At 45.1% G+C, this 26,612-nt stretch overlaps 6 protein-coding genes across 6 annotated transcripts in view; 5 read left to right on the top strand and 1 right to left on the bottom strand.

The window, feature by feature from the left end:
• Positions 1-1,335, top strand: Osi7 (Osiris 7). The gene has a single exon (XM_018098110.3). The coding sequence runs from the start codon at positions 244-246 to the stop codon at positions 1,105-1,107; it is 864 nt and encodes a 287-aa protein (XP_017953599.1). The 5' UTR covers positions 1-243; the 3' UTR covers positions 1,108-1,335.
• Positions 1,336-7,612: 6,277 nt separating this feature from the next.
• On the top strand, positions 7,613-9,036 carry Osi8 (Osiris 8). Its single transcript, XM_018098111.3, has 2 exons — positions 7,613-8,268; positions 8,342-9,036. Exons 1-2 carry the CDS (start codon positions 7,774-7,776, stop codon positions 8,705-8,707), a joined length of 861 nt encoding a protein of 286 aa, XP_017953600.1. The 5' UTR covers positions 7,613-7,773; the 3' UTR covers positions 8,708-9,036.
• The window catches only part of Osi14 (DUF1676 domain-containing protein Osi14), a 47,363-nt gene continuing 28,641 nt past the window's right edge, over positions 7,891-26,612 (top strand). The window contains exon 1 of the mRNA XM_089265311.1: positions 7,891-7,920. The gene's annotated coding sequence lies outside the window, so the exon portion shown is untranslated. The remainder of the gene's footprint in view (positions 7,921-26,612) is intronic.
• On the top strand, positions 12,496-14,395 carry Osi9 (DUF1676 domain-containing protein Osi9). The gene is made up of 3 exons (XM_018098112.3): positions 12,496-12,845; positions 12,955-13,210; positions 13,852-14,395. Exons 1-3 carry the CDS (start codon positions 12,711-12,713, stop codon positions 14,157-14,159), a joined length of 699 nt encoding a protein of 232 aa, XP_017953601.1. The 5' UTR covers positions 12,496-12,710; the 3' UTR covers positions 14,160-14,395.
• Osi10a (Osiris 10a) lies at positions 17,203-21,246 on the top strand. The gene is made up of 5 exons (XM_018111777.3): positions 17,203-18,298; positions 18,363-18,932; positions 19,624-19,890; positions 20,146-20,297; positions 20,968-21,246. The coding sequence occupies exons 1-5, from the start codon at positions 17,821-17,823 to the stop codon at positions 21,244-21,246; spliced, it is 1,746 nt and encodes a 581-aa protein (XP_017967266.1). The 5' UTR covers positions 17,203-17,820.
• On the bottom strand, positions 21,237-23,215 carry Osi11 (Osiris 11). The gene has a single exon (XM_018111790.2). It carries the CDS (start codon positions 22,356-22,358, stop codon positions 21,399-21,401), a length of 960 nt encoding a protein of 319 aa, XP_017967279.2. The 5' UTR covers positions 22,359-23,215; the 3' UTR covers positions 21,237-21,398.

Genomic DNA, 26,612 nt, shown 5'->3' with positions numbered 1-26,612 from the left:
CATTGGGAAATTGTATCATTTCATCCTAACCCGTCAAAGCAGCAACACAGCAGCCAGCAGCGTTGTGTGCCAAAAGTGCAAGACTCTTTAGTTGAAACGAAATCCAAGAAAAAAGAGAAAGTGCGTTTTGTCGATTTGTGTGCGGTACAAAAGCCCAAACAGTGTTCACAGCCCTTAAAGGACTATACAACAAGAACAACAACAACTACAACACATTAAAGTGCAACAACAAACAATTAAAAAATGGCTAACAATAAAGTTATTTTCGGTGTCTTGTGTTTGGTGACGCTGTCCGCTGCGCTCCCCGCCGAGGAAACGCGCGGCCATGCCCGCAACGCCATCGGCGGCGACAACGACATTATGGATAGCATCTATAGCGATTGCCTGCGCAAGGATTCGGTCTCGTGCGTCAAGTACAAGCTGTTCAACTTCGTCGACAAGGTGCTGGGAGCCCGCGATCAATTCGCTCTCACCGAGGGCGTCACTGTTGTCCGCTCACCGGATGCGCCCGTCCAGGAGGCCGCACGCTCCATCTCGGCCGATGAGTCGTTCGAATCGCTCGCCCTGAACCGCATCAGCAGCTTCCTCAACTCGCACACCATCAAGGTGGAACTGAAGGGCGCCGACATCGTTCAGGCCGTGAGCTCCACTGGCCGCGCCTTGGAGGATGCCTCTGAGTCGCTGTTCGGCAGCAACGATCCCAATGCGCCCGAGGAGAGCCGTGGCAAGAAGAAGAAGGCCGCCAAAATCCTGGGCCCCATTCTGGCTCTGGTTGCACTGAAGGCCGCCGCCCTCCTGCCCCTGCTCTTGGGTGCCATCGCTTTGATCGCCGGCAAGGCTCTGCTCATTGGTAAGATCGCTCTGGTGCTGTCGGCCGTCATTGGCCTGAAGAAGCTGCTGTCGCAGGAGAAGCACGTCACCTACGAAGTGGTCGCCCATCCCCATCACAGCAGCAGCCACTCCGTCAGCCACGACTCATACGGCAGCGGCTACAGCGCCGATGCGGGCGCCTCCTCTGCTTCGTACGGCAGCAGCGGCCATGGTGGCTGGGGACGCTCCATTGATGCCCAGGACCTGGCCTATGGTGCCCAGAAGCCTCAGGCTTAAGTGAAGTCACAGTCAATCAACCACAACCACAACAACAACAACAACAACCACACGAACCACAACCAATCACTGACTTGAGCCATTCAGCTCAGATACAGACTCTTGAAGAGGAACACATATTATTTATTGTTCGTTTTAATTAATTTATTAATATAATTTATTTTATTTATTTTCCACACGAAAAAGCGCAAAGCAACGCACACAAAAAACGGAAACTAAAAGCAAAAATGCAAAAAAAAAAAAAATTGAAAATCAAATCAAATCATCTGAGAAAGAATTGTTAAACGACATTGTAGCGAAAAGAGAAGAAGAAGCAGAGCAGACGAAACCCCCATGCTGAGTGTGCGTGCATTTAGTTGCTTGGCATACGTACATACATACATACATACCATATCGTTTAAAGCTAAAGTTAAGTTTGTAAAAATATCACAAAGCGAGAGTTAAAGTCGGTACCTAATGCAAATCGTTTCAAATACTCATAAGCCCAGGCGGCGGCTCTGTGCAGCGTCCAGCCTTAGGTCTAAGCTCGCACCCACTTACAACACACACTCACTATCTAACTACATCTGTTTCTTACTGTCTCTCTCACTCTCTCTCTCTCTCTATCGCACTGTCTCTTTGTCACTCGGCTACTCTCTCTAACGCACGAACATGCTGACCGCACAGTCTCTGAGTCATACATTCTCTGTAGCTATCTATCACGATCTATCATCTATCGACATCTATCACTCTAAAGACTATACCAAAACTCTGTTGGTTGCCATGCAACGAACTATCTATGTAATTACAATACTCTACTCTATTCTACTGTACTCTACGCTACTCTACTCTACTCTACACTACATCTACAACTACTCTATTCTACGCTACTCTACTCTACCATATACGCTATCCTGTACTCTTTACATGCAATTCTAGTCTTACAATAACAAGCGACAAGCAACAATAACAGCTACAACTACTTGAACTAGCTTTAACTCAACAAACTAGCTCTTATATCTCTCTATCTATCTATCTATCAATCTATCACAACTCTCATCTATCTTCGAGTCATAGTTTTGGTATTCGCAAACGCCATAACTTGCCATAGTTTTCTTGCCTCATGCACTCAAAGCTGAACTGAATGAACTGAACTGAACTGAACTGAAAAATTTCGAACTCGTCTAAATTCGAACGACTTTTCCAATTTTCACTCAAGCTCTGTGAACTTTCTCATTTCCTTTTGCACCTTCAGCTTCACAATCTAGCTATCTCTTACTTCTTTGTCACCTTATCTCCATCTCACTCTCTATCGCTCTCATACTCACTCGACATCTTCTCCTCTCCCTCACGCTCTCATCGTAGCTTTTTCTGCTGCTCTCTAGCTGTCACTCTCTACCGCTCTAGCTTCCACGCACACACGCACGTACGTTCTCTGTAACCATAGTTCACTGTAGGCATTTTTTTTTTTGTAAATCACACATTTGTTATTGAATACATATTGTACTTTAGATGTTTATCAGCGACTTGGACCGTTTGCCCAGCTGCCGGCGCTCGCTTTATGCATTTTGGCTTCAACTTATTTCTAATCGGCTTTTAGAAATATTTGTTTAAGTCATTTTGAAAGCGCGCTGCTCACAAGCACCAAGTCGCTAAGCGCTTAATTTATAATACCCCCAAGAAAACGTATATATATACATATATATATCTATACACATACATATATATTCTTAAGCAGAATCGTACGGCACTTTCGCAGCGAGATGAATTGGGCAATTCACAGTAGTAGCAGAAGCAAAAGCAGAAGAAACATAATTCACAAATATTCACAAAGACAACAACAAACAACAACAACAACACACACACACAAAGAATGTAAATCTCTTTTACAAGCAGCATCTTTTCTCTGTCATAAATGCATGTCATTAAAAAAATGAAGAAAAACAATAAGTACAAAAAAACAAAAAAACAAGCAAAAAAAAAAGAAATAAAACAAGGAATAAATAAAAAATCAATGAAAAATTCAATAATGTGTTTACATCTTTGTATATATGTAAACATAGATACATATAACTATACACATATACATACACATTCTTAATGGCCAACAGGTGAAAGCGATAAAACGCCGAATGCGAAATATTTGACTGGCATTGGAGCTGGCATGTTATGGTTATGCATAATGCCCCACAGAGATCAGAGCCGTTGACAAGTCCATCTTTGGGGCAGTGGATGAATGCGCGATGCGAAGGAGAGTGCTTTCATTTCAAGTGAAATTGATTTGCGACCCAGTTGGCTAGGCGAATATTTAAGACCCGGCCGTTAAAAGGTGTAAATAATTATGAGTCTGGCCAAGGCAGTTGGCCAAGCCAGCGGCAGCAGCAGCAGCAGCAACAGCAACAACAACAGCAAAAGGTGGCCGAAAGTGTGCCCCGCTGGCTACCGTTGCGGCCAAAACTGATGCCAGCAGACAGTGAAAGTAAACAGTTAGGAAAGACGACTACAACAGCAACAGCAACAACAACAACGACAAACAGTAAATGCATTGAAAACGTGTTGTGAAAAGCTAGCGAGCTCTTGGCCATGGCCAAAGCCTTTTTGTTGGCTTAGCTTATGATCAGCATTAACGACTCGACACAAAAAGGGGCAGGCGGAGTGGCGAGAGTGCGCTGCAACAAAAGCCAAGTTAACAGCTCATTCGAGCAGACAAACTGTTGACCATTGACTCGGACAAAAAAGAGATAATAAAAAGACAAAAAGCCAGACAAAACAAACCAAATTCAGCACAAAAAGTCTATTAAAAGTGGGCAACTATGTGACACCGAATGCCCACTCGCTAGAAACCCTCATCAACAGCAGTACCCACAACAACAACAACAACAGCAACAACAACGACGACGACAATGAGAAAAAGACGAGTTAATTGTGTCACGTGGGCATCGTCATTAGAATGTGCGAGCGGAGCTGATGAAATGTTTGTTTTAGGCTTCTACTATGGGAAATTTTTAAGAATTTAGCTTTAGTGTGTAGCTGACCTCTGCTTTAAGCTTGGACTTCCTTTTACATTTCAGCTGGGGCAATGGGCGGCACAAGTGGCAAAAGAGGAAGGAAATACAGGTGAAGCATCTGCATAAAAAATATACATATATTATATACGAGATATATATAATATATATTTTTATAGCTATCTTAATATTATTCTTCGGAAATCATTATTCAATCGTTGGGGATTAGTCTTAAAATCACATCCACGCATAATTCTTACACCTTTGCCAGCTGTTTCGATCCCTTTTTACCTTTGCTAATTCGTTCCTTTTTCTTTTCTTTTCCATTGGCCCAATATTTGATTTTCCGGTAACCTTGAACTTTTATTTCCTTTGACCGGGCTTGCCTTTACTTTGCTTCAATTTGGCTGATTATACCTTTTTTTTTTCGTTCGCTGCTTGAGCCTTTAAGCCTTTGAATTGTTATTTGCCAAGATTCCTTTCATATATTGGATCAGCATGGGGTGTTAAATGGCACTTTCCACTTTCATTGGTCAGCTATTTGAGCTGTGCCGAATTGAATTTCGTAGTCTTATGCAAATCGATGCCGCTTGCCACTCCCCTGTCTCCCCCGGCTCTCGCCCAAAATGAAAGGCTGCCCATGCGATTTGGAGCGAATTACCGTTGTGGCTCGACTCAAGAGTTCCGCTAGAGAAATGTGAATTGGCTGCAGCTGCCGTTGCCGTTGCCGCTGCCGTTGCCGTTGCTGCTGTGGTTGTGGCTGTGGCTGAGAGAGAAAAACTGGTGCAGGCATCGCTGGCTGCCAATTTCACATTCTGAAAACCAGATAAAAAGCCACAAAATTTGCAATAATTCATAAGCCGGCAGCGAATTGCGATCACACACACACACACACGCATGCTCCAATGCCAGATATAATTCAGGTCTGCCAGTGTTGGGAATCGTGCAATGTCTGAGCTGCCACTGCCACTGCCGCTACCCAATTTAGATGCAATTTCACTGTCAACGGACCCCGATGCATGCAAGGGCGGTGCAGAATGCTGAACGAAATGAAAACGAGTTTGGCTGTAGCTCCGAAAGCGGGTCACCAGAACATAGCCGACAACAACAACGACATTCAGATCTGCTGCAGCGTTTGCATAGGCCAAGAGACAACCTGATCGTCCGGCCTTGCATTGCGCTTTCCAACATACAAAAATCACCTGTGTTAAGCATTTTACTGGCTGTCATCATTTTCCACTCGAACAAGTTTTCCCACACTCGGAAAAAAAAAGCAACACAAATGAAAAACACGCATCACATTATGATTACAGTAATTCGTTTATTGTTGCTGTTGCTGTTGCTGCTGCTGTTGCTATTGTTGTTATTGTTGTGCATGGAAGCGTTAAGTTTGTTAAGCGCCTCCGTGCGCAGTTACGATTATTATTGGTCATGATTAATTGAAAGTTAATTGGGCACGCGAGTCGCATGCAAAATGCTGAAACAGTTGAATAACTAAATAACGCCGCCCAGTTGACTTAACGGTTGATTTATGATTCCGACTACGCGTTGGTTAATAACAATTTGTGGATTAATTGACGAGCCGCAATGCCCACAAACGGTCGATGGGCTCGTGGTTCGTGGTTTTGCTGCTTGAATAGTTATTCATTTTATTGCAAATCATACATTAGCCTTATCGATGCGGTTTCAGTTGCCATTGCCGCACGCCCAATGGGCCATAAGCATATCTATACGGTCGACTAAGTTCGCATTACTTAATTGAAACATTACCGATTATCATGATAGATTAGACAACGACTGTATTTACTACATTGAACGTTGCTCTCTCTCTCTCTCTCTCTCTCTCCGTACATTGAACGTTGCTCTCTCTCTTCCTCTTCCTTGAATATATTACCGATTTAAGGCAGGATAGTGGCATAAAATGTGTTTTGGCTATTTGCAGCAGGGACTCTCATAGAAATTATTAATGAGATATATTTTATTTAATACAGCTTATTATTAGGCCGCTCTCACTTTACTATCTTTTCTTTATCTGTTCCCAGCCCATAGCTTTTTTCATTATTCACCTTCAATTGTTCGCTCGCAGTGAAAATGCTAGTCGGCTTAGGCACGCTGTCAACTTCACATAAATAATCAAGCCTATATTCTTTAAGCCTATTTTTCATTGTTGGATTATAAATTAAAATAACAAATGCAACTCGAGTCACGCATCAAATTGTCATTTTCTTTGAACTAAAATAAGTATTCGTAGCTGCTTATACATATAACCCACTTTTCATAAGAACTATGTGATATTGGATATATTTGTCTTATCAGCATAACAAAAGAAAAGCTTTCTCTTACTTTCGTTAAATTTCACAAAGTTTGTGTCTCAACTCTTTCGTTTAGCTAATGCACTCTTCAGTCGATCACTGCCCTAAGGCGCAACTCTTTTCTGAAAGTTCCTAAAAGTATGCAACACTTTTTGTATTTCGTATATTACGTAGTTTATTCTTCTATGAAGACTTTTGGTAGTAATATATTTCTGGCTGCCCTTTAAGCATTTCAACGATTCATTTTTATGCGAATTGGATAAGATATTTAAACTAATATTTATCTAAAAATTAATATTGCATATTATATCCAAAACTAATTTATCTTTTATCTTTTATAAACATTTTACTTGAAGCAATGACTAATTTTTATGGGAATTGTGTAAGATATTTAAATCAATATTTATCCCAAAATTGGAATAGGATAAGATATTTAAACTAATATTGATATACTCATGTAAAGGTAAGTTAACAAGGATCTGCATATTCAAATGTATATAATATTCACTTCTCAATACAATCCTCAAATGCGCTATAGAGTCGAAGACAGAAGCCGCAATAAATGAATTCAAAAAAAAAAAAAAAAAAAACCATTTAGCGAGTGCTTGCTGTATTGTATAGCCGAATTCTCCGTTTATAAAAAGAAAAGTTAAGTGTTGTGGGATGACAGTGAATCTGTGATAAAAACCGAAAAAAAAGAACCGCCGCGATTCGGTCTACTAAACAGGCCTAGCACAGATATAGAAATTGTAGCTTGGGATTAACAGCTGCGCCCAATGCCAATGCCATTGACTGTGGAGGAGGCGTGCCTGAGGCGTGAGGCGTGAGGCATGTGGCAGTCACGCACGCAGCAGCGCGCTCTGTTTTACATGTGCAGAAAAACTCAATAGCTTAGAACGAGCTGCAAGTTGTTTGTTATAATTACAAATGAAATTGCAGCACTTGCTGCAATGGAGATGCAGTCGCTGCAGCTGCATAGATTTTCGGTTGCTTTCGCAGCAGCGAAATCACGAAAGCGCAGCTTCAATGGCCAACAGCCTCTGGCCGCAGCCGCCAGTCCGACTAATTGGCGTGATATTTAGACTAAAACAAACTGCGTTGTTGCTTTTTTTTTTTTTTTTTTTTTTTTTGCATTATTACAATTTGTTTTTCTTCTTCTTTGCTTTGATGAAATTCATCTGCTGCTGCTTGACATGCACCCAAGCGCAATTAGCCATCAGACAAACGGGCAGGCGGTATAAAATGCTAGCACTGCTCTAGCAAGCACTCAGTTGAACAACTTAAGTGCAGCGCCCAGCAACAGTTTTGCCATCACGCTGCAGGATACTCACAAAGGAGCTTAATACACACACACACACACACATACAGAGATGATCAAGTACATGTGGCATGTGGCAGCGCTGCTGATAATCTTCTGCTGGCTGCCTGGCTCTACGGCGCGCACGGCCAGCTACCACCACATCAATGGCCTCAGCGTGGACCAACAGCAGCAGCAACAGCAGCAACAACAACAGAAGGTGCAGCCGGCTGCACAGTCGGGTAGCTCGACGAGCCTGTGGAAAGACCTGTCGCTGGTCTACCGCATCTACCAGCAGTGCACGGGCGAGAACCTATCCGTGTGCCTCAAGGTCAAGCTGCTGACCGGGCTAGAGAAGGCCTTCCGCTCCGCCAAAACGTTGCCCCTGTTCGAGGGCATTCAGTTTGTGAGCAGCACGGATGAGGCGCAGAAGCGGTCACAGCTGCCGCCCGTCACGGAGCAAGATATTGAGGCTGTGCTGCCGCGCGGCCTAGATGCCAAGGAGCAGATCCTCAACAGCATGATCATGAAGCGCGTGGCCACCTTCCTGCAGGATCACACGTTGCAGGTGAGTGTGGCTCAGCCTAGTCTGGCTTAAGTGCCCAACAACAGCTCTCTCTCTCTCTCTCTCTCACTCGCAGATCAAGTTTCCCGACTTGCGTGGCGTTGATAGCAACTCAGTGGAGGGACGCAAGAAGAAGGATAAGAAGGGCAACGGCGCTTACATCATGATCCCCCTGCTGCTGGGCGGCACCTTCGTGCCCATCGCATACGGCGCATTGGCCATGCTGGCGGGCAAGGCGTTGATCGTGTCCAAGCTGGCTCTGGTGCTGGCCTCCATAATTGGCATTAAGAAACTGCTCAGCGGCGGCGGCGGCGGCAAGGAGTCCTCCCACGAGGTGGTCGTCTCCTCCGGCGGCCATTCCGGCTGGGGCCGCGACTTTGACATGGCCTACAGCGGCTGGAAGCCGGCCAAGGAGTCGCCGGGCAGCGCAAAGAGCCTGTAAAGCGGCCAGCCAGCCAGCTGAGCTAGCATTTGCATTTGAGATGGAGTTCACCAAAGAAACGATTGCCGCATGAATTGTCTGAATAATCACTAATGTTTAGCTTAATTCGATTATCTCTATATACGTATACATATATACATACATATATATATATCTATGTGTAACGAACTAAATGTGTGTGTTAGGCCTAAGTAAGCGTTAATTAAATGTAGTAAACAATTTTTGCTTAAAACTTCGCCTACCCCTTCTCAGTCTCGGCCAGCCAGCCCAGCCACGCCTCAACAGCGCCAGCTGAATTTATGATAACAATTTCAAAAAGAGCTTACGTGCGTGCTAAAAAAAAAAAGAAAAGAGCAAAAAAACGTCTTCGCTTTCTACCAAAGAAAAAGAAGCTACATATAAAACTGCGAGCACATTTTTTAGAGTCGAATGCAATATTCATAGATCAAATATGCTCGAGCGTCTCTCGCTTGCTTCAATTGTGTGGTAAATGCCGTTGTTACTGTTATTGTTGTTGTTGCTTTCGGAGGTATGCGACATTTTCACTTTTGCAGTCTGCACAAAATATTAATGAGCTGCTGGGCAAGCAGCAAGCAGCCAGGCCAAACGAGGTAGAACATTGAACCTATTCATGAAAAAACTGGGCCTGCGACTCATTTAAATACATTTCTCACGCCTAATCAAATGGCCTTTTGCCTGCTTTAATTGCTGACGTCACAATCGGGGTCTGGGCAACACTTTCATTAATTGAAAATTACTCAAGCCTGACGGAACAAGAGGTAGCCGGAATTTGCCAGCAAATGTCACTGATTGCGGCGCAGGGGAGGCCCGCAGGGGGGCCTCAAGCTTGGCATGAAAGTGAAACTTTCAAAAAGGTGTCAATTCGGTAGACGGCAGCTGGAAAAAGGGTTGGGCGCGAGAGCTGAGGACCTGAGCGTGAAATGAAAGCAGCCGGAGCCATGAGTAATCGCAGAGTACGTGGAGGAGAGCTAAGCCCGGCGTCTAATGAACAGGATGCTGCCAAGCTGTTTCCTGAGCCGAGTCAATTTTCGAGCAAACATCGTTAAGCATCTTAAATATTTTAGTAGGTATTTTGGTAAGCCAATGGCTTTTCTCTTAAGACTTTAGCCGCTTAGCCACCGACGCTTACATAAGCAAAAATCTCAGCTCGTCCGCAGCGATTCAAATGAAATCAAATGCTATTTCACTTTCATTGCTTTTGACATGCAGTCAAAATAATTGCCCGAATCTTAAATAGCTGGCTAACAGCCGGCTAGTCGACCGACACATGCCCTACACTCGATTCGGAGCTAAATGCGTGCTGCACGAGTGTACAACACCTCAGACTTGATAGCTTGATGGCTGATGGCTGATGGGCATTCAAGTCACGTCACACGCACATCCATCTACATCTACATATACATATACGTACACATACACATATACACGTGCATGTCATTTGCATATCCCATCAGCATCAGGCACAGCAGCTACAGTAACAATAACAACAACAATAACAGTAACTAAACACCTTTCGGCTCATCAACTATACGCTGTTTAGGCTACGCAGATAATCAGCTACAAAAAATTTGGCTTGCTTTGCATCTGGAATCGAGCATAAGTAGCGTGCAAATCTCAGCATTCAGCGCTTTCTTTCAGGTACTTGACTAATGCGTAAATTACACAAAAAGCGAAGAAGCAAAAAAAAAAACGAACGAAATGAGACAAGCGAGAAAGCGCAAGTGCAGAATGTTTGACTATGAAATACCCTTTATTAGATTTTTATATACCCTGAACTCAGAGAAAATGGGAAATCAGTTTATGATGTTCCTATATTAATAATATTTTTTTTATAAATCTTGGCCCTAGGCTGAATATATATTTAAGCCAATTTAATTCACTCGATGTTTAAAATAAAATGTTGTTTATTCTTTAGTATTTATTTTCTTTATATATGTAATTATATAAATATTTTTCAAATATTTTTCATCGTCTTTAACCTTTTCTTATTCGTCTAATCACGTTTGGCTAAGACAAAAAGCCGCAATAAATGAATTCTTAAAAAAAAAAAAAAAAAAAAAACCAAAAAAATATTTCTATACAGGTAGATTAAAAGTCTAAATAATCTATATTAAAATATAGATTATTAAATTTTAATTTTAAATATTACTAAATAAAGCTCACAAAAATGTTCAGCAGGTTGAACCATATTAAAGCTTATAAATGATAATATAAAAATTATTAAAATATATTAAAGTCAGTACAATTAACGAGCCTTAAATTAAACAGAGTTTCCAAGCTTGAATATACATGATAAATACATAAAAAATAAACTGTGTAATTGTGTTTGATATAAGTCCAGTAAAAGCTCAATTAGATTCGAAATGCGAACCTCTTAATAAGGATTATTGAATATTATAAGAAGAATTTCATTATGGGACAACTTAAATTTACATTTTCAGCATAAACACAATCAGAGGCAAACACTGCATTTCTATGCCAATTTTGATTGGCCATCGCAGCTTTTGCTATACGCAGGGTATTTTTAAAGACGTGCTAAAAATTTCAAATGATAATATTCATGTTAAAGAGTAAAAATTAAAGCGACATAATGCGAAAGATTTTGTGTGATATGAAACTCTTGTGCAAATGCCAGCGATTGGCATACAAAATTGCAGATATATAGAGATGTGTTTATGTGCTAATGTGTGTGCATGTGTGTCTGTGTGGAGGAGAGATGTACAGATGGCGGGGCTATAAGTGAGATGGAGAAAAACAAATACATAAATAAAAAGCAAAATTAAAGTGAAATTTTTTTATCCATGCCGCCTGCAAACTAGTTAATTTTCTATTTTACTCCAATTTGAGCCATGCCCGTTGCCGTGTGGTTGCTTTCATCATAAGTAGAGCCGCTGCTGCTGATGTTGCTGTTGTTGTTGTTGCTGTTGTTGCTGATGTGCTATGATTGGCCAGCTATGCTGGCGTTTGATTAGCGCTCGCTTTAAATGCCACATCAAGTCACGTGTCTGCAATTTCTAATGGTTCGATCAGTGGAGCGTCTAGCAGCACGCACCACTTTCCGCGCCAGACCACACTCTGAGCTCGATGGTTCTCAGCCAGCCGAAAGTGTGCCACTTGTGCAGGCGCCAATGCAAAATTTTGAGCTGTCAAAATTTAATGCACGCTAAACCGATTCAAATCATTTAGCGGCTAGGTGTGTCCGAGTGTGTGTGTGTCGGTGTGTGTGTGTGTTTATCTGTGTGTGTGTGTGTGCAAATAGTTAAGTGCTGTTTAAGTCTGTTGACAAACAACAATAACAACAACAGCAGCAACAGTCGCTAACAAGCCAGCGCAGCGCTGCTGGCAGCGACAGCGACGTCGACCGTGACTGCGACACTGCGTCAGCATAGCTGCTGCCACACACACACACACACACACACACACACGCACACACACGCACACCGTTGGCCTGGCCAAGCCAAGTCAAGCCAGGTTGCATCAAGAGCCGCAGCCGTTGCGCTTCGCTGTGGTTGTGAATGTGGCGATTGTGGTTGTGGCTGTGGCTATGGCTGTGGTTGTGCCTGACGTCGTCTTCGTCAGGTTGTTTATTTAAATTCTAAGCTCGGCTACTGTTTGAGTCGCCATGTGTGTGTGTGTGTGAGTGTGTTGGGGATGCGGCTAGCGCGTCGTGAGTCGTCGTTGCCATCGACGTCGTTGTCGTTGTCGTTGCCGTTGCCGTTGTCGTTGTCAGCAACGGCGCTGCTGGCCGGGAATAAAACTCGATCCGCGTGCGTCTTCTAGCCACAGTTTACGGATTGCCTTCTGACCGACAGATCGAATAAGCCAATCGAGCGCAGTGCACTCAATCAACTGTACAGCTAAGACTCAGCCAGAGTCGTGTGCCCAAATCAAGGATAATCAATACCAAGTGTCAAGTGCCGTTGTTGTGTGTTGCGTCAGATCCCACGCCCACAAATCAAATCAAAAAAAAATAAATTCAATTATGTTGAAATTCGTGTGCCTGTTCGCGCTGCTCGCCTCAACGGCAGCAGCAGCCTCTGAGGCTGACAGCCTGCTGACGAGTGCCCTTCGCATGGTCAAGGACTGCGGCGAGCGCTCCATGGTGCTGTGCATGAAGGTAAACAAAAAAAAATAAAAGTGTAGAGCGCGGATTATCTAATATAAAAAATATGAAAACAATACCCACTCACACAAACACACACTCACACACACTCTTATGTAAACAGGAACGCGCCTTGCACTACTTTGACTCGGAGAACGGAGATGTGAAGCTGACGGAGGGCATTTCCCTGGTCAAGACCGACGATATACCCGTGGGACGTTCCCTGAACGATGTGGCCCTGCCCGAGGAGGCGGAGGCACGCGAGAGTGAGGTCGACTCGCTGCTGGTGGAGCGTGTCGCACGCTTCTTCGGCACACACACGCTGCAGTTCAAGGTGCCCAAGGACTCCATCCAGGATATGCAGCGCGCTCTCGAAGAATGTGAGTAAAGCATACAAAAACTGGCCAAGCAGCCAAAGCGGCCAGCTTGCCTCTTGCTTCTCTGGCTTACTGGTTCTGCGCTATTCTGCCAATTTGGGTTAGTGGTGCAATTATCGTCGTCAGTTGCGTCTGGCTGCCAACCTGCAGCAGCAGCAGCAGCAGCAGCAGCAGCAGCAGCAGCAGCGCAAGCAAACTGGGCATCGCTGCAAATCCTGTTTTCACTGTTAGCTGTCGCACACACATGCACACATTGGGGTCAAAGCCGGCCAGCAGGACCGATGCGGTGGCTCTTGGTCTAGCGGTGCATTGACAGGCGCTTGTGGCATGCAGCTTGGCCAGCGGCCGCTCGTTGCAATTAATTGCATTTTAGCCAGTTCAGCGCGGCTCGGGCGCACTTTCTTTTCTGTGCGATTTCCGACCATAGAAAGCAGCCAATCCTGTTTGCCGCTTCATTATTCATTGCTCATTGGCGTCTATTTAATAATAATGCGCTTTGCTCCAGTTGCTAATGAGCAGATAACAAACCAATGGCCAGCCAGCAAGCGAAAGTATTGCATGTCAAGCAGACACTTATCAAATTGATGTTGTTGTTTTTCTTTTTTTTAATATTTAATTTCTGCTTGCTCTTTTCGTTTGTTTAGCACGCGGCAAGAAGAAGGAGAAGAAGAAGTACCTGATGCCGCTGCTGATGCTCTTCAAGCTGAAGATGGCCGCGCTGCTGCCCTTGGCCATTGGCTTCCTGGCGCTCATCTCGTTCAAGGCTCTGGTCATTGGCAAGATTGCGCTGCTGCTCTCTGGCATCATCGGTCTGAAGAAGCTGCTCGAGTCGAAGAAGGAGAACTACGAGGTGGTTGCGCATCCGCACTACGAGCACGAGCACAGCTACGGCAGGTCGCTGCACAACAATGCCGAGGCACAGAACCTGGCCTATGCGGCGTATCAGCAATAGATGCCGAGGTCTCTGCTGCCAAAGCCAGCAATAATTAGTGCAATACACACACACAAAAGAAGATGATGAAGATGATGAAGAGGAAAACTCATGAAAGTGAAGGAAATGCAAAGGAAATGAGCACAGAGCTCTAGCAGCTCGTTTAATTTATTTTATTTATTTAATTTATTTCTAGCTTAACGCAAGCGAAAGGCGCCATCAACAGCAACAAAACAAACAAAAACAAAAGAAAACAAATAACACTGTCAAACAAAAGAAATGAGACCCTAGTTAATAAGCTCTAACAAACATGAAGTCGGCTGTAATTGCAGTCGGCGAAATGAAAGCGGGGGCGGCACTTGCTCAAACTGAAACTTAACTAAACTGTTAACTGTAAACTATGAATTATAACTTTAAACTGTAAACTGTAAACTGTAAACTCTAAACTGTTAACTCTTGACTGTTAACTGTACTCGTGTACTTGTATTATGTGTAATTATTTGCTCATAGCTTTACTATTTTTTACAACTATTAACTATATACAGTTTCTGATTGTTTTACGACAAGCCACACACAAACTACTCTGTCCAGTCAACGTTTCGCCACGCCCCCACGCACGCACCCAATTGCCCCAACTGACACTCACACGCACACGCACACGCACACACAGACACAGACACAGACACTCAAATGAAACTCAATAAAGCCGCATTTATCTGTAACCAAAAACATCGCTTTGCATTTCACAGGCATAACTACATATGCATATATATGTACATACATACGTGTGCGTATATATGTTTATATTGCGCATACGCAACGTGCGTCGCATACAGCTCGCTCGCTTGCTTGCTTGCTGGCGTCTCTTTTTTTCGGATTTGTTTTCTTGTGTTTTTCAAGTGAAATGCTTTCACTCTTTCACTAATAAAATGAATTACCAACTAAGGCGAACGAGGCCAGTGATATCAATTGCATGTGCGACACACAAAATCACACAGCAACAGCAGCAACTGCACGAAGAAGTCGAAGCCGAAGCAGAAGCAGAAGAAGCTGAAGCTGACTCTGAAGCAGAGGAAGAATTTCACTTGCCAGCCAGCGCACTGAGGCGTGCAGGAGATCCCACTGAGAGCTGCAGTTGCCAGCTGCTGGCCAACTAGCTTCCTATTGGCCTAGCCAATGCACATACACTCTCCAACATACTGACGGCCCCCACTCCCTCCCACTCAATGTGCTCATTGGTATCCGGTGTCGCTCCAAAATCAAATGAAAGTCCCCACTTTTGGCCACGACCTGCTTTTTGCATGTGCAATTGCAACACGTATGCTCTGCACGCCCCGCCCCGCCCCTCCTCGCAATGTCAATGCTGCCATGAAGATGGGGCACGCCCCTGCTTGTGTGGGGGCAGTCGGTGCAATTTATGGCCGTATGGCAAATGCCAAATGGCCAAAACGATTTCTTAACTGTTTGTCAACAATTTTCGCCTGCTGCAACTGTTGCTGCTGCTGCTGTCGTTCGTTGAATCTGAAATGTTGCTGGTGAAAGTGTTTATTAATACAATTTCTAGTGCTTGCGTTTGTCACAGTCTCTGGCAATGGGAAAACTAATTCCACTTATTTGGCCAGATTTGCGGCAATCGGACCAAAAAACTGGCCCAGACACAGCCAGAGCAATGCTCCTGAACACTCTGGCCAGCCTCAGCTCGAGTGCGAAAACTTTGGCCAGGCTTTGGCGCAAATTAAGCCTTAAAGTTCTGGCAAATTGCAAATTGGCCTACTCGAAAACAAGTGGGCTGCAGGAGGCGTGGCGCTTGTGGTTACCTCAAGTTCATGACTGTCGGAATTCATTAGCAAAATATGCAAAACTTTATCAACCACTCGGCGGCTCAAGGGCTGTAGACGGTGTAGAATGTACCTAACGACCTGCCACAGCTCCAGTGGCTGTTGTCGTTACACTTGTTGTTGTTGTTGTTGTTGTTGTTATTAAGGGTTTTGTTGCACTGCGACGGGCTGGCAACACCGAAGCCTGTTTCGAATTCCGCCTGAAAGTATGCAACACTTTCGAATAAACTTTTTTTTCTGTTGCGGTGCGAGTGGTCAACCGCTTTCGGATTGCTTTTCCCACAGCAACAACAACTGCAAAGATTAGAAAGGACAAATCATTAGGCAAGTGTGAGATGTCTAGGGCATTCATTTACGCACACACATGCATTGCAGCAAAAATGAACAAACGGAAAATACAAAACGGAAACTGGAAAAATCATAAAAGTTTGTTTTGCTCTGAAATATTAAGTAAATAAAATATGAATGTGGTCAGAGTTTGTAGAGTAAAACATCACATTTTACTATGAAATTCCTTTTTTTACTTCGAACTTGGGATTTTCGTCAGACTTTAAATTCCGAAAATAATTTTCTTAGAAAAATGTCTTTAGCTCAGACTTGGAGATGTGAGTTTATATTCTTGAAATAATTTTTAGTATAAAAATTCTTACGTTAAGTATTTGAAGTATGTGGCCAATGCAGCAGGTATTAAAATAGTTGAGATTCCTGTCGAATTTTTCAAGTGAACAGACTTAGAGCTCTGCTTCTTAGCAGAGGCAAAGCAATTTATATACATTAGAGAAGCTATTTTGCTGCTCATCATATTTATTTATATAGTCGAAAAATTCTATAGTGATAAAAGCCACCAGCTCTCGCTATGCTGTCTCTCACAATGTGCCTTCCCAGAGGGACAAATTTTAGTCTCTTCTCATTGTCTCTTTGTCGTTCTGTGGTTCATTGAAAATTACAATGACTGTCTGCATAGTCTGAGTAGCTATATTAGTCGCTTTTATGAACAGCTGAGACTCAGTTCAGCAACAGATGTTTTTGTCTATTGCTCTGTCTCTCACTCTCTATGTCTCTCTCACTCTCTCTGAGAACTTCTTCAGTCAGAATACTTCGCAAAAACTTCAGCATATAGGGTCAGCTGTAAATATTCTAAATGAGCATTTATTCTCTTTACAATCGTCTCTCATTTTATATGAAAAAACTCAAAGGCATAATGCTTTGCACAAAAGCAACGCCTATTTCCTACAAAACTTAACTTAACTACAATGCTAACTAGCTACAGATTTAACTCAATCGGAACTCTAATATCCGCTGATTTATTTTGGGCACTTACCAGACTTTAAGAAACTTCAAATTTGACTCTTTAAATGGGCGTTCATTTGTGGTAATGCCATAATTGCAGACGCTTTTTTGATGGAGCTGCCTGTATTGGATCTGTGTGGAGCTGTGGCGCCTCTTTCATAACATTTCTGGAGCTCAACAATGGCTCATTATGTAATGGCCAAGATGTGCGAAAAGAAAAGAAGCAACAACAACAACAACAACAAGTTGGCCGCAAGTCGGCGCAGTGGGTCGCCGGCCGCGCGTGTGCACTGACCATGACCATGATGCCAGCTGCTGCAGAAGCACCCACAACAACAACAACAACAACAGCAACGTTGTCAGTCACTTGACGGCGTTGATGTACAACAATTTCCGTTATTGGGCCACGGCGGCATTACATGTGCAAAAACTGAGCCGAACTCGAGCAGATTTGGCCAAAATGTGAGTTGTATAACGCGGCTGGTTCAACTATAAAGCGAACGGGTCAGCTGGCCAGCAGGCTCAGTTGACTCGCGTTCATCGAGCTGCACAGCATGGAAATACTCCCGCCTCTACTCTTACCACTGCTGCTCCTCATCAGAGCCGCAGCTGGCACCGATCTGCGGCAGGACAGCCTGGAGGAGCTGCAGCACTTCAAGCAGTGCGTGCGTGGCTCGCAGCGCGGCAAGCTGAGCGAATGCCTGGGCCGCTCCGCTCTCAATTTCATACAGCGCTTCGAGGAGCGGGACAATGTGACCTTTGTGGCCGACCTTGTGGCCGTCAAGCAGGAGACGGCCGCCAGTCGCTCGCTGGTAAATGTGCTGGACACCGATCCGGTGGACTTTCGCGGCATATTGGAGAATGCAGGCGCTGTGATGGGACAGCGCAGCCTGGAGTGGCATATGGATGGCATTTATCCCGGCCTGATGTTCAAAATCGGACCCACCGCCGATGCGAACAGTGTGGCGGAGTTTGTGCTGGACACTGATGCGCTCGACCAGCGCCAGTTTGGCCTTGAGGAGGCCAGCACAGGTGAGCTGTGAGACTCTCACATAAAGTTGTGTAGATTGAGTGATATATATGTATACGCCCATAGGTCGCTTGCTGGCCAAGCAGTATCTGCTGCCCTTTCTGCTCGGCCTGAAGTTCAACTTGGTGGCCCTGGTGCCGCTGCTCTTCGCTGGCATTTGCCTGCTGCTGAAGAAGTCCCTCTTCCTGGCCAAGCTGGCCATCTACGTGAGCAGCTTCCTGGGTCTCGGCGGCGTGCTGGGCACGCTGGGTGGCTTTGGTGGGCTTGGTGGCCTGGGTGGCGGTGGAGCTGCCTTCGGCTATGGCGGTGGCTTTGGCGGACCGCGACCCATTGGCCATTTCCCGGGCAAGACATCAGTTTACAGTCACAACGACGAGCTGCATCACCAATCCTACAATGTGCACGAGCCGCAGCCCTATAAGCGCAGCGACCGCAAGGTGCGCTTCGAGCAACCACGGGCACAGCCTGCGGCAGCCGCCATCCCCAAGCGACCCACCGAGGATCGCTTCTACGACTATGAGAAGCAGCACAGGATAAAGAATCCGCTGGAGGACAGCATTGGCTCAGCGGATGCGCTGGTGCGCAGCCTGCAGAGCAGCTCTGGCGCCAGCCAGATGAACGGCTGGCAGGTTGTGGATGTGAGATCGCTGTGAATTCGCATGGAATACACTGTATTACAAAGGTGAGATGAGTCGGATGGAAAAGGGAAATCAACAAAAGTCATTTACTGCTTCGTTGGCTACGTTGAAAATTCTCTTGGAGCCATCCATCATTCCATTCAAAACTCGATTTTGTTGCAGAGTGTTTCATATTCTAATTAAGACATAGTTCAATTAGCTTAACTTAACTTATGAAATAAACATATATATGTGTAGGTATATATAAAAAAAAACCTTTGCTTATTTTCTAAGCGCTTTCCAAAGCGAAAGTCGCTCCATGCGAAAGATTTGGCGGTTCAGTGAGCAGTGAAGAGTTCGAGCTCTGTCAAGAGTTCGAGCTGGCGTGAAAGACAAAGTTTTCTTATTAGATTCCCATCAAGAGCGCTCGCCTCGGCTGTGTCGCGCTTTGACAAGCCATTTAATTGTGGCATTCTGTTGTGGGGCCCGTGACGTCACAGCACTCATATAAATAATAGGCCACAGGCTGGCAGCCCACTTATTTGTAGTTCGAACGTGAAACATGCGGCAACTCGTGTTCTTCTGGCTGTGGCTGGTGCTCGCCGCTGCCCGGGCACAGCAGCTCAACGGAACCAGCGAAGTCTCCTTGTGGAGCAGGCGCAGCCTGGGTCAGCTGCTGCAGCTGTGTCTGGCCGACGCCGACGCGTGGCACTGCCTGGCCGAGCAGGCGGAACGGCTGCTGGATGCAGCTCGGCAGGATAACAGCACCTGGCAGCTGAACGAGTATCTCAGCATCGAGCCGCATCAGGCAAACGCCCAGCAGATGGAGCAGAGGGAGCAGGGACGCAGCTCGCCAGGATTGCCGGGCAAGCTGCTGGAGCTGGCGCAGGGCAGGGCGCTGCGGGTGAGGCTGCCGCGGCAGCTGACCATATCGAATGCCATCGATGACTTTGGCACTGCGCCGGGCTCGGATCAAGGTACGATAGCTCGCATAGATGATAAAATCGATAACATAGTTGCGGGCTTTGGTAGTTTGGCAGTGCATGCGACAGCGACAGATACAGATAAAGATACAGATAAAGATAAAGATAAGCTAAAAAAGAAAAAGAAAAAGAAAGACAAAGACAAAGACAAGAAGAAGAAAAAGAAAAAGAAGAAGAAGAAGAAAAAGAAAAAAGGTAAAGATAAGAAGAAAAAGAAAAATAAAAACAAAAACTGTTTCAATAAAACAGGTCGCAAGAAGAAGGACAAAGATAAGAACATGGCCATGATGGGCGGCATGATAATGCTGGCAACCTTCGCGCAAATGTTCCTCGGCAAGGTCATCATCATCGCTGGCGCTGCCTTCATAATGGCCAAAATCGCTCTCGTCATATCGCTGCTGGTGAGTCAATTTAGTAACGAAATAATTAACAAAAAGCAGAAGAAAAAGAAGAAGAAAGAAAAACATAAAGCAATTTGCATTTGCAGCACTCTAAGAAAAAGTGCACTTAAACTTAAATTGTTCTGTTTTATGGCTGTGAAAGTGGAGCAAAGTAAAAGAGATTGTAAAAAGTAATCTGATGGCATTAAGCCAAAATAGTTTGTGCATATATATCTGTGCAGTCGCAGCTGCTGAAGTGATATGCAGCTATGTCAAATAGTTTAACTCTCCATTTATAGGTAATTTTCATTCATTTTATTATATACAGCTAAATGGAAGAATATCTGCAAGAGTTTATTAATTCAGACCCTTTATGCTCTTGTTGCTCTCTCAAGACAGAGCTCAAAGCAATTAGCTTTTGAGTGCAGGCAATCATAAGAATCAGTTCATATCAACCAGCTTTTGTACGCAGTCAAATCAAAGCTCTTTGCAATTTCAAAAAGTAACCAAGAACAGAATATATCATATTTCAATTTATTTTAAAATAGAAGAAAATCATATTGAATATTTTATATATTATATCTGTATATACATATGTTTCTATATATTTATGTTTAACTTGATTTCTCCGAGTGTAGGTTAAGCACTTTTAATCCGATCAAGTCAATTGGCGCTACGCTCTTTTTTGCAGGGCAGTCTAAAAAAGGGATCGGCTGGCAGCAGTAGTGCGCCGGAGCACGTGATCGTGACGAGCGGGGGAGGCGGACACAGTCACGAGAGCGGCTGGCATCGCAGCATGCCCACGCACGACTACAGTGGCACCCATCCGTCGGAGACAGCTGGAGACGAGTCGCATCATCATCAGGCGTACTATGCCTACGAGATGGAGCAGCCGAGTCGACGACAATTGACGCTAAGTAAGGAGGCGGAGCCAACAAGCGCCGCAGTGCGCAGACCTGGTTTTCTCTAGCTTTATGTATTTCTGTGGTAAAAATAATCGTAACTATGATAACTAGACTTAGGCTAAGTTGAAAGTCAACAAGTGTAAATACAATTGCAGACAAATTGAAGCTATGCGAAACAATTTCGATTCTTTGGTGATGGGTGAGCTGCTGGGCGAGCTTATCGGGTGACCTTGGTGGAGGCGCCAGAGTTGGCGCCTGCCCCGCCAGCTGCACCGCCGGCACCAGCCTGCGGCAACCAGGCGTGATAGGCCTTGTCCTGCATCATCATCTCGTCGTCGATGCTGCGATGATAGGAGCCACCGTCGTGGCCGCCGGTGTCATACTCGCCCTGGTGGCTCGACGAGTAGGTGTGGCTCTGCTGCACCTGCGGGTGCTTGACAATCTCGTAGGTGGTCTTCTCGCCGCCGTCGTGGCTGACCAGCTTCTTCAGCCCGATGATGGCGCTGATGATCAGCGCGATCTTGCCCACGATCAGCGCCTTGCCGGCCACAATGGCTATCGAGTGGTAGGCCATCTTCAGTATGGCCGTCTTGAGCAGCACGGCGGCTATGAACGGCCCCAGATACTTCTTGTCGTCCTTCTTCTTGCGGCCCTCGCTATCCACGCCCGCCTGCTCGCCGCTCGTGAAGTAGCCCAGCAGCGACTGCAACCAGTCCTGGCTGTTGCGTTCGCCGTAGCGCAGCAGCCGCGGCAGATTCACCTGCAGCTGGTGGCTGTGCAGGAAGTGGAGGAAGCGCTCCAGCAGCAGCGCGTCCAGGCTCTTGCTGGACATGTGCTCGAGGTCGCGATTGTTCAGCTGGTGCTCGCTAATGCTGGCGCGTCCTGTGCGCGTGTCCTCCGTGCCAGCGGCGCCGGCTCGCCTCACCAGATTAATGCCATCCACAATGCTGAGCTGCTGCACCTTAAGAGCGCGCCCAAGCAGGCGGGCTCCCTGCAGCTTGCAGCACCAAAAAATATCCTCGCTCTCGGCGCACTGCGTCCACACGTGCCGCATGGTGCGCAGCAATCCGCTCTCGCCCGCTGCAGTCGCATTGTGGGGCACCTCCAGCGTCCAGATGGGCGCCGCCAGCAGCAGCAGCACGCCGAGTAGACCCAAACGCGTATCCATTGTGTACATATACGTATATATCCTTGGGGATTAACCTCTGCTCACTTGACAGCTGTGCGTGTGCTAGACGTTGTCGTTCTGGCCAACTCGCTCGGCCAACTGATCTTGTGCGGCGGACTGTGCCACAAATTTATACACTTGTAGTTGCCACAATTAGCCAGGCAGCCGTTGCATCCAGTTTTGCTTTTGTTGGCGCCCCAGTGCCAGTTGGCTATTCAGAGCGTAATATGCATGTTGGATGCACTTCTGTTCAGCTGACGATCCGCTGAGCTGCCGATCTGCTAAGCTGCCGGCGCAATCTGCTTCGCTGCAGATTTAGTGCAATTGGCAGCAAAACCGCCAGCCAGGCATCCATCCAGGCAGCCAGCCAGCCAGCCAGCCAGGCATTTTCATTGCTCATTGTTGTAATTAGCAAGTCTTTGTAATTATTTCAATCGGTTTTTTTTTTTTCTGTTCGTTTTGTTTTTATTACCGCCGCTGCGCTTAATGATACACTCGCTCTGACGCCCACTTTCATCGGCTGCCCCCAAACATACAGACATTAAAACAAAAGAAAAAAGTCTTTATATATGGATTATACACATCCAGCAGCCTTTCTTGGTTGCTCTTGTCTTTTATTTGGACACGCAAAGATTTTGGCACAGATATTAGCCATGCTGCATAGAAAACGAAATTGACTCAATTTGCGGGCAAATTGCAGCCTTGCCAACGGAATTGCTGGAAAATTGTCGCAGCCAATAAGAAAGTTAATGAAAGTGCGGAGCTATAGAACTCGGAACGAATCGGTATGATCATTTAAGGCAATTATTCCATGATAAGCCATGGGGCAGCACAAGAGAATTTCTATTTTGCGCGGGTCGCCTTAGCAGTAGATACATGTGATTTTTATTAAATTTTTCATAGTAGCCTTGAACATGTAGTTATTGGACTCGCATTCAGCAGAAAATGCAGTGAAGTGAATAATAAATCGTACACTTTTTGCACAGCACTTCACATCCATGTGCGTGTTAACAAAGGAACAATCAATATTGATTGTAAATATTTTTTTCAAACAGAGTTTTACAATTCTGTCACTATAAAAATATATTTTCCATGCTCCTTGTTGGTCGCCGTTCATTTGTGAATAACAAGCCCCACAATTGCCAGTTGTACAAAAAAACCATAGCATGCTTTCAGGCTGCGCATTGAAATGTCATATCAGGCAGCTTTTGTCAGTGGCCCACACAAAGCAACAGCGCTGCAGCTGCAGCTGGCTTCTGGATAATTTGGGTTTTTTATTAAATTAATTATAATTTCAAAGAAATGCCAAGCAATGAGCTGCCAGGTGTATATTATCTCGTATATTTAAGTAATTATATGTGTGTGTGTGTATATATAGATACATATATATTTATAGCTATTTTGCACAGGTGCAAGCAGCGTGAAAGTTGAAAATTTTGATGCTGGCAGCGAGACAAGATGCACTCTGTCTTGTTCTACATTTTGGACATGCACAGCTGAGCAGAGGTGAGCATGTGTTTGTGCTTGTATGGGAAGCCAGACCGCATAATCCGCTGGCGATAATTTATGGTAATTCACGTGGAGCTCACACGCAAGCGCAATGCAACTTTCGCAGTGGAAGCTACAGCTCATCCGATGGAAATAGCCCAAAAAGCAGAGCTAAATTAATGCAACAGCAACAGCAGCCGTGGCAGTGGCAGCGGTGGCAGCAGTGGCAGAAATCGCCAATTTGCTGTAATTTCCATTTGTGTTAACAGCAGAGCAAACAAAACGCTTAGCAGCCTGCGCCGCATTCAATGCCAATTGCGGCGCTTAGGAACAAAAGAGTGAGGCAACGAACTTGCCAAGATCAGCACGAAACTTTCCACCATCGATTTATTTGGCCTTTGTTTTGCGGCAGGCCCGGCAAATAAACCAAAAGCCAAACCAGAACGAGTCGTGGCGCTCTGGGAAAACGCCAAGCGTGGGTCCCAAGCAATTGCATAAAAGGAAAAGCCTTCGTTGTTTTGCTTGTTGCTTTGTTGCTTTTTTTTCGGCGGAGTTTTCACTTTCACTTTGTGTTGACATCGAAGGCGCCCGCGCTCGAAAAATACTACAGGTAGGCAGCGCAATCGTTGTTGCTTCAGGTGCTGGCCTGGCCCGATGGTTGCCTGGCTGCGATGGTTAATCAAAAATTAAGCGCTGGTGGCCAATTACGTTTCACTTTGACCCCGCCGTGGAAAGCCGGACTCCGTGACTCTGGCCTGACGAACTCTGCTGCGCTGATGAATTTATTATACGCCTCGCCGTGCTGTCAACCACATTTGTTGCTGATGCTGATGCTGATGCTGTTGCTGATGTTGCTGTTGCTGATGTTGCTGATGCTGCTCTTGCTATTGTTGGTTTTCTCAGGCAATTTTCTTTCAATTCAAGTCAATTTAATGTAAATATTTTGTGTAGATTTGCATGCGCTGCCAGCACGTTACAAATCATTTTGCTTGTGTTTTATTTAACAAATTCTGGCAGTAAAATTCAAATTTTTCCCCTGCGCATTGGCCCACACACCCAAACACACACTCATACGCACAACCACAGTCTTCCACCCTCAGTGCGAGCTTAGCGTTTGAGCTTCTCGGAAATAAATTGCGTGTGCACAGCTGGGGGCTTTCTAGCCAGCATAGCACATAGCTCATAGCCGCGTCTGTTGTTTTTGTCCTCGCCTCGCGTTACGCCACATTAGAGTAATTCATAAATAAAGCTCTCGCTTGATTACCTTATATGCACAGTCGCATTCGCATTCGCATTCGCAGTCGAGTTTCCCCCAAAGTATTTGCAGTGAAATTTTCGATGGCAGCACATCATTTGCTTAGCGCCAAGTCAAACGACATGCAAAGTTCAATGTTAAATGCCAATCAATGTGAACATGGACGCTGCAGTCGCTGGCTGCCAAATGCGAGACGTTGGCCAAGCTCCGAGCAGCGCTCATCAATCAGAGCCGGAGCCGACTGAATGTTTTCTTTTTGCCGAAAACGCAAAAGCAACACACAAAATATAAGACGAGTGCGGTGCATTAAATTTCACATTATAAATGAATTTGAGGCCTTGACATTCGTTGCTATTCAACAAAGCAGAGCAAGGCTCGCTCTCGCTCAGGGCCGCAGGCCTCTTGTCAGACTGCCATGATACGGCTGCAGACAACAGCAGCCGTGATAACTACAAAAAGTAAGACTGTTCGACTGCCCGACTTCGATATGCCCTGTACTTACTACCTTAACTATATTTGCGCTGAGCGAATCTTCTTTGTGTCTATCTCTCATACAATGATCAAGGTATAAAGGAAGAAACAATATCTACTTTTCCTTTCATTGAGTTCAATGCTTCGAATAAACATTCCAGCATAAATATGTAAAGCATAAACATTATGAGTTCAGCAGCTACAACTCTCTGTGGAGCACACGTTCGCCCGCAAAATTTAAGCCCCATTTACCCTTCTTAACATCGTCATGTTTACAGGGCCAACAACAAGGACTGTAAACAATTTTTTATTACATTTGTGCAGCACTCAGCGAGGAGGCAGACAAAAGGTCCTGCCGCATAGACGCGATTGTTTGCACAAATCCTAAAGAATTTGGGCAAATATTGTGGAATTTAAATATGATTTTCGGCTGCGTCGCGCCGTGGTCGCAATTTGGTCACCTTGACAAATGACAGAAGCTTTAACCCTTTAATAAAAAAAATAGATCTGCGCAAGCCCTCAGCACGGCCCGGGTTCAATGGACCGGCTGCACAGCCAACCGTTGATGATAAATTGATGCAAAGGCGAACGTGACACGGCCCCAAAATAGAAAAATAGAAAAAATACGAAAAATCACAAACACAAACGAGCAGACAAAAGTGAAAGCATCTGCGGCTAAGTGAAACTGGCCAAGGAAGAGCTGCTGCGACCTTTTGGCAAAGCATCATCAAGTTGCCTTGGCCGCGACATTGTAGCAGCAGCATGCAGCGCCACAATGTGGCAAGTCTGTGGAGAGTTGGAGCTGTGGCAGAGCTTGTTGCATGTCAATATGCGGCAAGACGCAAAAGCTGATCGACTTGAGCTAAACAGCAGATGCCAAAGGCGCCACAGATTTTCCTTTGTTGAAGAGCAAATACTGTATATTTAGATGCGTGTATGTGATACAGGGTGTGCGTGTGTGTGTGTGCATACTTACAAGCAAAGCTCAAGAGCTTTTACATTGGATACCTGATAATGACTTTTCCATTTGCTGAATGCAAACATTTGCG

The sequence above is a fragment of the Drosophila navojoa genome, chromosome 2 (assembly GCF_054131105.1).
Source record: "Drosophila navojoa isolate 15081-1374.11 chromosome 2, UAZ_NAV_1.0, whole genome shotgun sequence".
NCBI classification, from domain to species: domain Eukaryota; kingdom Metazoa; phylum Arthropoda; class Insecta; order Diptera; family Drosophilidae; genus Drosophila; species Drosophila navojoa.
Note: the sequence above shows the minus strand (reverse complement) of the source record. Positions and strands in the feature narration are given on the sequence as shown.

Bases quoted from the DNA above. Each gene is read 5' to 3' on its own strand.
- Osi7 (XM_018098110.3), top strand. From the start codon at position 244: ATGGCTAACAATAAAGTTATTTTCGGTGTCTTGTGTTTGGTGACGCTG.
- Osi8 (XM_018098111.3), top strand. From the start codon at position 7,774: ATGATCAAGTACATGTGGCATGTGGCAGCGCTGCTGATAATCTTCTGC. The intron at 8,269-8,341 runs GTGAGTGTGGCT...TCTCACTCGCAG, and splicing joins TGCAGGATCACACGTTGCAG to ATCAAGTTTCCCGACTTGCG.
- Osi9 (XM_018098112.3), top strand. From the start codon at position 12,711: ATGTTGAAATTCGTGTGCCTGTTCGCGCTGCTCGCCTCAACGGCAGCA. The intron at 12,846-12,954 runs GTAAACAAAAAA...TTATGTAAACAG, and splicing joins CCATGGTGCTGTGCATGAAG to GAACGCGCCTTGCACTACTT. The intron at 13,211-13,851 runs GTGAGTAAAGCA...TCGTTTGTTTAG, and splicing joins GCAGCGCGCTCTCGAAGAAT to CACGCGGCAAGAAGAAGGAG.
- Osi10a (XM_018111777.3), top strand. From the start codon at position 17,821: ATGGAAATACTCCCGCCTCTACTCTTACCACTGCTGCTCCTCATCAGA. The intron at 18,299-18,362 runs GTGAGCTGTGAG...ATACGCCCATAG, and splicing joins CCTTGAGGAGGCCAGCACAG to GTCGCTTGCTGGCCAAGCAG. The intron at 20,298-20,967 runs GTGAGTCAATTT...TCTTTTTTGCAG, and splicing joins CTCTCGTCATATCGCTGCTG to GGCAGTCTAAAAAAGGGATC.
- Osi11 (XM_018111790.2), bottom strand. From the start codon at position 22,358: ATGTACACAATGGATACGCGTTTGGGTCTACTCGGCGTGCTGCTGCTG.